The sequence below is a fragment of the Martes martes genome (assembly GCF_963455335.1).
Source record: "Martes martes genome assembly, chromosome: 18".
In the NCBI taxonomy this organism is placed as follows: Eukaryota; Metazoa; Chordata; class Mammalia; order Carnivora; family Mustelidae; genus Martes; species Martes martes.
In genome coordinates this window covers 38,888,383-38,897,904 of record NC_137906.1, presented here as the reverse complement: position 1 = coordinate 38,897,904, position 9,522 = coordinate 38,888,383, and the positions used below count along the sequence as shown (strand labels likewise).

The 9,522-nt window shown below is 63.3% G+C and overlaps 1 protein-coding gene across 1 annotated transcript; it reads left to right on the top strand.

Annotated features, from left to right (window-relative positions):
• The first annotated feature begins 4,413 nt into the window (after positions 1 to 4,413).
• On the top strand, positions 4,414 to 8,522 carry KREMEN2 (kringle containing transmembrane protein 2). Its single transcript, XM_080830722.1, has 9 exons — positions 4,414 to 4,843; positions 5,112 to 5,286; positions 6,068 to 6,159; positions 6,260 to 6,384; positions 6,585 to 6,738; positions 7,033 to 7,365; positions 7,433 to 7,555; positions 7,638 to 7,716; positions 7,928 to 8,522. The coding sequence occupies exons 1-9, from the start codon at positions 4,702 to 4,704 to the stop codon at positions 8,136 to 8,138; spliced, it is 1,434 nt and encodes a 477-aa protein (XP_080686848.1). The 5' UTR covers positions 4,414 to 4,701; the 3' UTR covers positions 8,139 to 8,522.
• The last annotated feature ends 1,000 nt before the right edge of the window (positions 8,523 to 9,522 follow it).

Sequence of the window (9,522 nt, the reverse complement as noted above, 5' to 3'; positions counted from 1 at the left end):
CCCTGGTCAGGCTGGTGGGGTTCCTTTCTCTGGAGCTGGGCGGTTTTGGGGAATCCAGGTGTCTGTCGTAACAAATAGCGTAGCAGGGGGGTGGGGCGCGCCCAAACAAGGCCCACGTAGTCCTCAGAGGCCAGGAAGCTGGAAGCCTGAGATCGGGTGCGGCTGCCCGCGAGTCCCGAGAGAGCCTCCTTCCCGAGGTACGATGGCTGCCTTCTAACTGGGTTCTCGAACCGGGCGGGGGACCCGACCAGCTACCTACCTCTGCTCATAAGGGCACTAATCCATTGGGAGGCTGCGCTCTGACCTCCTAAAGGCTCCACCTCCTAAGATCATCACATTTTATTAGGGTTTCAACATGCGGATTTCAGAGGGACACAGTCACTCCACAGCCCAGCTAAGGCGCTCTTAGAGTAAAGACAACCCTTTAGTTGGTCCTTATGTTAATAAACATCCCCATCCCGAGCCCCAGCCACCTGCCAGCTTGACCACCGCAGGCTCTGGTGTCCCCTTTCTGCAGTCCATCCCCATGGTATCCAGATAGCCGGGGGCATTTCTAGGGAGCAGTCGCATCACGCGGCACCTGGCCTGGGTGTTCTGTCTGGTTCCCACATCAATATGACACCTGGTTCAAGGACCAAAACTGAGAGGTGCGGGGGCAGGGCGTCCTCTGGCCTTGGGCCATATCCTCACCACAGCCCTGCAGAGCCCAGGGCTGCCCACCCCACTGTGCCCCCAAGGGCTCGAGGGACACTAGAAGAGCCCCTCAGCTTTGGAGATAAGGCCCTTGCTTGAGCCTTGGGCTCTGGCCTTGCACACCCAGTGCTTGAGAGAAAGGAGGAGTATTTGCCTCACACCTAGCAAGTGCTCAAAAAATATTTGTTAAAGATGTGATTGAGTAAGTGAAGAGGAAAGGGATGGGAACCGGTGAGGGTCCTGCTCAGGCCCCGTCCCACATCTGTTGGACTCTGGCTGGTGGAAGTGACCCAAATGTCCATCGACAGATAAATGGAGAAAGAAAATGTGGTCTAGCCATACCATGGCTATTAGGAAGCCTTAAAAAAGAGGGAAATCGGTCATGTTTTGTGATTCCACTTTTATGGAATACCTAAAGTAGTAAAAAAAAAAAAATCACAGAAACTGGAAGTAGAAAGGTGGTTCTGGGGAGCTGGGAGAGGGGAGGGGAATTAGTGTTTGATGAGAGAGAGCTTCAGCATTTCACAAGGATGTGAACATGCTTAACATTATTGAAATGTTCGCTTAAAAATGGCTAAGATGATAAAGTTAATGTTAGGTGTTGTTTACTACTGGGGAAAAAAAAATGAGCGGATGCCAAGAGCTAGAAGGTTCTTGCAGTTAACCGCCCCCCCCCAAAAGACTCTGGCTGCCAGAGGGGTTGTAGAGGGTTAGAGTGGGGAGCTGAACTCAGTTTGGAGTATGATTTGTCCAAGGAAGAGACGGTAGTGGCCCAGACTAGGGAAGTGGCAGTAAAGATGGAAAAGGGACAAGAGATGAGCTGTCATGAATTGACTTGTGCGCTTCCCACCTTCCCGTTCATGTGCAGAAGTCCTAACCCCCAGTATCAGAGTGCAATCCTATTTGGAAATAGGTCATTGCCGTTGTGATTAGTTACAATGAGGTCATAGACCTTGGGTGAGCTACTGAGCCAATATGACTGGTGGCCTTATAAAAAGGGGAAATTTGGATGCAGAGCCACACCCACAGGGAGAGCACCACGTGAAGACCGAGCCAGACATCCAGGTGATTCTTCTATAAGCCAAGGAACACCCGTGACGACCAAACAACCTCCGAAGCTAGTGGAAAAGCATTGAACAAATCCGCCCTCACAGCTCGCAGAAGGAGCCCTCCCTGCTGACGGCTTAGTCTCTGGATTTGGGTCCCCAGTCTGTGGGACTCTGCTAGGACGCCCTGGGAAAGCAACAGAGGAGACAGTAACTAGATGGGGCAGGAGGTGGGTTGGGGGAGCTAAGTTGTGCCAGTTGGCGTAACAAGCAAGCCTCCAGTCCCAGCGGCTACACAACACGTTTGTTTCTCATGCATCTTCGCACTTCCCGTTGGTGGGCACCTTCCACCAGGGCATTCAGGAATCCACCCTCCCCAGGCCCTGGGCTCTCCCACATCTAATTGATGAAGGGGGGAGAGAGAGCCCTGGCAGAGATCTACAGGTGCGCTTTGCAAACCTGGAGATCTTGTTAAATACAGGTTCTGATGAAGGAGGTCTGGGCAGGAGCCTGAGAATCTGCATTTCTAACAAGTGCCTCAGGGATGCTGATGCTGCTGGTCTGGGCCCCCACTTTTCAGTACCAGGAGGCATCACTCCTGCCCACACCCATTGGCCTGAACTCATTCCCGTAGTCAAATGCAAGGGAGGCGGGGAGGTGAAGTTCAGCTGTTTGCGTGGGAGCTGGAGGAACCAGGATCAGGAAACACAGGAGGAGGGCCGGAGCAGGTAGGAGGGACAGAGTCCTCCCCCCACAGCAGTTCTGTTGTTCTGGAGGAATCAAGGGGAAGTCCTGACCGAGACTGTGGGGCCCTCTAGCCTTCCTGAACGCTCTGTAAGGGACAAGGTGAGGGCCAAGATCTTAATTTGAGGCTCTGTGAGTCATCCGGGACCAGAGCTTGCAAGGAGACACTGCCCCTCCTCTCAGTGCCCCAGTCCTGGATCTGAGCACCCCCTCCCGCTCATCCAGTAGCTCCTCTGTGGGAGACTGAGCCCTTGGGGAGTGGGCAGCCGAAGTACAGTAAGTAGACTGCATGGACAGCTTGGTCCGTCCCTGCCACGACAGGAACCAGTTCCTACTGACCACGATCCCTGTCCCCCCACCTAGCCCTTTCCTGGGCAGTCTGTGACCCTGGAGGTGACGCTCCCCACGCCCTCCACTACAGAGGCCATGGCCCAGGCCTCCCCTGAGGCTCCCTGTGGGCCAGAGACTTGGGGGGACACCTATAAGCCGCAGCAGCCACTGCCTCTCTCGGTAACCCCCTTGGGAGAAGGGGCCCAGGTCAAAGGGTAGGCACAGGTTGTCCCCTGGTTAGGGGGGCCTTAGACACGTTGTCTGTACTGGGCTAGCACCTGCCGCTGAGACTCCCAGTCCAGCGCTCAGCGGGGCCAGGGAACTGGGAGCCAAGCCCTGGCCAGCCCGGCTGCTGAGAGGACTTCCCCAGGAGACGACCCTGGTGTCCAATTCGAGTTTCAACAAGCCCCTCCGCCCACTTCGAATGTTCACTCCGTGGGCTGCCCGCCCCTAGGATCCAGGAACCTCATCACTGGGCCACTAACTGCTAGGTCTCCCGTCCCATCGTCGCCACCCACATCTTGGCCTTTCCAGAATCCTTCCTGAACGCCCCCTATCTTATGGGCGGGCACGGGTCCGTCAGGGCTGGACAGCTTGGCGAGGGCCTGGGGAGAGGAGGGGAGGCTGGATTGAGGGGCAAGGGATCTGGGCGGGGCGGGGCCGCTCCGGGCCCGGCTACCACCCATCTCCTCCCCGGCGCCCGCCCCCGCCCTCCCACGCACCTGCGCTGGCCTCCCCCCAAGCCCTGGGGGCAGCCGGCGGGCGGCGCTGGGAGATCAGAGGATTCGGAGGAGTCGGGCCCGGGGGAGGGGGCGGGGAATTTCCCCCCACGCCTGCCTGGGCCTGCTCCCCTCCCCCTCCCCCGCCAGGTTGGGGGCAGGGGGGGCTCCGCTGGGGGAATTCCACTGCGCTGCGAGGGCTCAGGCGAGCCTGGGCTGGGGGTCCTACGGAAAGAAGGGGGAAGACAGGAGGGGACAGGCTGGGACCAGGGGCGCAGCTGCCTTCCTCCCCAGACACCAGCTGCCCCTGCCTGTCCGGGATTGAAAGTCCACCATTCCCGCCTGTCTCGTGGGCGCGGGGGCAGGGAGTGGCGCTTCCTCGGTCAAACCAGAGGCATTCGGTACTTGGAAAGAGGGACGCGAGGATCCGAAAGAGGGTGTGCGTTGGAGCTTCCGACAATGAACGGGTGACCGACTGGGAGTGCGCGCGTACCCTTGAATCAAGGGTGCCTGTGAACAGAAGACTCTGGGGTGTCCCAGGGCGTGTGGCCTCGGGAGAGGGTCGCGTATCACTCCCATTAGGGTCTGTCTGTCCACCAGCGTGACCCGTCCTCCTCCACACACCCCTAGAACATGCACGGACCTTGAGAGGGGGAGGGGAGGGGAGAAGCGTGCCGGGACATCGAGGGTCCCGGGGCAGTGGGTTGGGGGGGGATTGGCGTGGGAGGCGTCTGGACCTGCTGCCTCCGCTCCAGTCTCGGGCGGGGCTTCCCGGCCTCGGGGGATGGGGTGGGGAGGGAGGGACTCAAGGGGGAGGGACCCACAGAGGGACGCGAGGGGGGCAGGAGCCAGTGCGTTAGAGACCTGAGTGAGGGAGGCTCAGAGAGCAAGGCGCAGCGGGAGGGGGCGGGCGTGGAAGCCGAGGCAAGACTGGGAGCACTGAGGGGCAGTGACGGAGACGGCTCCTGGTCAGAGAACCCTGGAGATACCCCCAGTGGGGACACAGGGGCAAAGAGACACCTCCAGGGGCGGAAACCCTGGAGGTAAATACCCGCGGGAGTGACCGCCCTAGACGGAGAGCGCCTCCCAGAGTGGGACGAGAACAGACGGTCAGAGGACAACGCCCCCCCAGGTCGCCTGGAAGACCCCGGAGCGACCCCGGGGGCGGCATGGACCGTGCGTTGGCCAGTGCAACCTCTCTTTGGTTGGGGGTGATGGACACACGGGCCCCGCGGGGCCTCCTCCTCCTCCTCCTCTTCCTCTCGCTGCTGCCGCCACGCGGGGCCTCCGCGGGGAGCCTGCACAGCCCAGGTGAGTCTTGGCCCAACTCTGAGCCGTGGTCACCACTCTGTCCTCTACCTTCACGCCTAGGACCCGGGTCCGGAGGCTGAGGAGGGAGCGGAGCAGGTGGCAGGGGCAGCTGAGCAGCGCCAGGGCCCCGCAGGCGCCGAGGGCGCTGTCTGGGCAGCCGGGGGCGGGGGGGTGGGGTGGGGTGGCCGGGCAGTTGGAGTCGGGGGGGGGGCCGGTGAAGATGCGGGCGAAGGTCCGGACCCCCCCAGTCCCCGCGGTCGTCGTGCAGGCCTGTCCGAGTGCTTCCAGGTGAATGGCGCCGACTACCGCGGCCGCCAGAACCGGACGGGGCCGCGCGGGGCCGGCCGCCCGTGCCTCTTCTGGGACCAGACGCAGCAGCACAGCTACAGCAGCGCCAGCGACCCCCAAGGCCGCTGGGGACTGGGCCCGCACAACTTCTGCCGGTGAGGGCGGGGCCTGCGCTGGGGGCGGGGCTGCGCGCCGCGGAGCCGGCGTCGGCCCGAGGAGTTGTAGGGGAATTGGAGGGCTCTGCTGGGCGGATACGAAGTCCACCCGGACGGGCTGGGAGCGGAGCCTCGGCGAGGGACGAGGCCCAGCCACCCTGGGGGCGGGGCTGGGCGCTCAGAACACTGTCGCGCATGGGACCCGCCTTAGGTGCCCAAACTCTGAGGTCTCAGGTCGGGTCTGGGCATTCAAGGAGGCCGCTCGGGCGGGACCCAGTCGGGGGTGGGGGTGGGGGCTCGAGCCCTGGAGGGAGGGGCCGGGTCCTCGCCGTACAACTGATTTGAGGGGCTCTACTCGTTATGGAGGGGTTGGGGATTCAGAGCCACGACTGATGTCTGGACCTGAGCAGGAGGACACCACAAAGCTCAGGGTTCAGCACTTTTGCTCTAAAGCAAGGTCCCAAGGCAAGGGAAGTGGCTGAGGCCCAAGGTAGAGTTGGGGACAACGCGTCTGGTGGCCTCAAAGTCCTTATGTATAAGGTCACGTCCTAGCAACAGCTGAAGCCCAAAATATGCCCTCAGGGCCCCTTTAAGGACTTCCCACCGAACCCTTTGGAAGTCCCAAAGCACGTGGGACAAACCAGAATTTGTGTGACAACGGAGAGGAACACACAAATTCTAGCACACACGGTGGCCATTTTGCGAATAGGCCGTGGGGTGGGGCCTGGGACTTGCAGCCTCTGGGGGGGCTGGATCGGGACCACTTGTCCTCCACGGGCAGGAACCCCGACGGAGACGTGCAGCCCTGGTGCTACGTAGCCGAGACAGAGGAGGGGATCTACTGGCGTTACTGTGACATCCCCACGTGCCACAGTGAGTGGGCCCGGTTGGACAAGGGTGGGAACGCTGGGCTGCCTGAGTAGAGTTCTCTTCTGGGGGCACCCGACAAAGCCTGACTCCGCTGCCCCCTCAGTGCCCGGATACCTGGGTTGCTTCGTGGATTCGGGGGCACCCCCGGCCCTCAGTGGCCCCAGCGGCACCTCAACGAAGCTCACGGTACAGGTGTGCCTTCGCTTCTGCCGCATGAAGGGCTACCAGGTACTGCCCCCACCTCCCGCCCAGAACGGCACCCTGAACTTGTCCTCAGCACCAAATCAACTCCCAACCCTGACGTCAAACCCTGACACTGATTTTGGAACCTCAGGTCCGATTCCCACTTGCGACCCAGACCCTAGGTTCCCACTGCCCCACCCCTGCCCCAACCACTGCCTCTGGGGTCACCCAGTCTGTGCTCCCAGCTGGCGGGCGTGGAGGCTGGCTATGCCTGCTTCTGTGGCTCTGAGAGCGACCTGGACCGGGGACGCCCGGCCCCAGCTACCGACTGTGACCAGATTTGCTTCGGCCACCCGGGCCAGCTGTGCGGTGGCGATGGGCGTCTGGGTATCTACGAAGGTGAGGAGTGAGCAGGGAAGAGAGCTCTGGGGGAGCGCCGGAGTCCGGGTGAGGTCGGGGAGCGCGATGCCCTCAAAGGGGGCGGGATCTGAGACGCGCAGAAGTGGGGACCGGGCCGAACCTGGGGGTCAACGGCGGGGCCTGGGTTGAGGGTGGGGCTTGAGGAGGGGAGTCGCGGTCCACGGAAGGAGTGGGACCCGGCTCGGGTGGCAGGGGGGCAGATGTGGGGTCGAGGCCCCGCGGGGGAGGAGAAGGAGCCGGCCGCGGGCTTCTGACCGCCGGCCCCGCCCGCAGTGTCGGTGGGCTCCTGCCAGGGCAACTGGACGGCTCCTCAGGGCGTCGTCTACTCCCCGGACTTCCCGGACGAGTACGGGCCGGACCGGAACTGCAGCTGGGCGCTGAGCCCGCCGGGCGCCGCGCTGGAGCTCACCTTCCGCCTCTTCGAGCTGGCCGACGCGCGCGATCGGCTGGAGCTGCGCGACGCCGCCTCGGGCAGCCTGCTCCGCGCCTTCGACGGCGCCCGCCCGCCACCGCCCGGGCCGCTGCGCCTGCGCGCCGCCGCGCTGCGGCTCACCTTCCGCAGCGACGCGCGCGGCCACGCGCAGGGCTTCGCGCTCACCTACCGCGGTGAGCGCCCGGCTGGCCGCGCCCCCGCCCGCCGCCCCGCCGCCCGGCCTCACACTTCTCTCCGCAGGGCTGCAGGACGCCGCCGACGACCCGGAGCCCAAGGGCTCGGCGCAGACCCCCGCGGCGCCCCCCGCCTGGGCTAACGTCAGCTGCAGCCCCCGGCCCGGGGCTCCGGAGGCCGCGGTGGGAGGTGAGGCGGGCGTGCGAGGCGGGAGGGAGGTCGGGGAGCCGCCCTCTCCAGACCCCGTCCTCACAGCACCGTGCGCCCGCAGCCCGGGTCTTCTCGACGGTGACGGCCGTCTCGGTGCTGCTGCTGCTGCTCCTGTCGTTGCTGCGCCTGCTTCGCCGACGGTGCGTCCCCTGGGGCAGGGCCTGAGGGCGGACGCCTCGGTGGCCCGGGGGAGGGGGGCCTCCAAGGGGAACAGGGCTGGGAGGAAATCCTGGGTTCTTGAGGGCCGAAGCCTTGCGTCCACACAGGGAATCGCGCGTGGGATCGCAGGGGAAGCAGGATGCTGGAGGTAAGATGGGTTGAGGGCTCGGCTGACGTCTGCTCCCTCTCTAGGAGCTGTCTGCTGGCTCCGGGAAAAGGTCCCCCGGCGTTGGGGCCTTCCCGGGGCCCCGGGAGAAGCTGGGCTGTGTGGTACCGCCGGCCTCGAGGGGTGGCCCTGCCCTGCCCTCCCGGCGACTCTCAGGCTGTGGGTCTAGCCGCGAGTTACCGGCCCCTGAGCGCCTCCAGCCAGAGTTCCCTGCGCTCGCTCATCTCTGCTCTCTGACTCGGGAACCCCAGGGTCCACTGGACCCTCTGCCAGAGGGATGGACACCTGAGACTTCACGCCAACTCTACTTGACCTTCTGCCCCTGTAAGGGCAGCTCGATCCCTGGTCATCCCGTGGAGGCCAGACATTGGACAGGAAGCATCTGATGCTATTGAGAACTTGGTCTGACCCTCGGGGTTCACATGGTTGAGGCCAAAGGGCAAGAGGAATCCCAGCTTCCTTTTCTCATGAACCTTGATATGGGGGTGTCTGATTTCAGGTTGCTTTGAGAGCCTGTTGGTGGTGGTCCTGGACTGCTGCCCTAAGGGAAGTGTGAGAGGTCAAGAAAAGTAGTCAAAAGACCAACTATAGACTTTGAATAAAGGACCTATTTTGGTACAGAGTTCTGCAAGTTCCTGCTTGATGGGAGGGGTTATGTTAATGAGGGTATCGGAGCCAGGCTTGGGTGTGTCCATGCAAATTAAGGTCGGTCCCCACAAGGAGTGATTTGGAGGCGCCTGTCATGCTGAAGACGGAGGAACAGCGGAGGCGAAAGGATGGGTGGGCGGGGTCCTGGGGACCGGGAGGAGGAGGAAGCCGGTTGTGGGGGTTACGCCGGAGAAGGGACGCATTCCTGGACCCGCTTTAGGATGAACCCCGGCAGGGGCCGACCTTTCTCCTTTGGCCTCCCGCCCTCTCTCTTCCCCCCGTTTCGTCTTTTCTGGGTGGAACTGAAGGTGCCCCCAGTGGGCAATACCAGGGAGCGAGTTTGACCGAGCCCAGGCTATAGGGAGCCTGGCCAGAAGGGTAGGGCATCACCCGAGGGTGCTGGGCGCGTCAGACACACCTGTAGAGGCCTGGGTATCTCAGCGCGGCTTGCTGCGCTCTGGCTGAGTCGGCAGGTGGAGAGCTCGCCCGTGGAGTGGGGACGCGCCGGGGCTAGACCTTACTGGTCCGAAGGTCCGGGGCCGGCAGCACCTTGGACAGAGCCCGGGTGAGGGGTGGGGCTGGGTGAGGGTGAATGAGAGGGTGAGTGCCCAAGGGTGCCTCGATCTGGGGGGTCGCGCGGAAAGCCTGGGTGCGCAAGGCAGACTCAGGCGCCGGGGCCTCTCCAGCAGAGCCACCCGGACCCAGAACTCTGGATCCCTCGCCCACAGTTACCCCATGCAAATGAATCTGGGACCGCATATATTATGCTAATTAAATGAAAGTCTGGGCGGGCACGGGCGGGGCCTCCCCAGCCAGACGCGCCCATTGGCCCTCGCAGGGCCTACGTCACGAGCACCGCGCGCGAAACGCTGGCGGGATGGCGGGGGCGAGCAGCTGGGGCGGAGTCTGGCGTCCCCACCGGCGTCCGGCCGCACCCGTCCTCCCGGCTGAGAAGAGACGACCGGCAGCCGCC

What these genes read in the sequence shown, in the direction of transcription:
- KREMEN2 (XM_080830722.1), top strand. Translation starts at nt 4,702, where the DNA reads ATGGACCGTGCGTTGGCCAGTGCAACCTCTCTTTGGTTGGGGGTGATG. An exon ending in TGACATCCCCACGTGCCACA is followed by an intron (nt 6,160 to 6,259) that starts GTGAGTGGGCCC and finishes CTGCCCCCTCAG; the next exon opens with TGCCCGGATACCTGGGTTGC. An exon ending in CTTCGCGCTCACCTACCGCG is followed by an intron (nt 7,366 to 7,432) that starts GTGAGCGCCCGG and finishes TTCTCTCCGCAG; the next exon opens with GGCTGCAGGACGCCGCCGAC.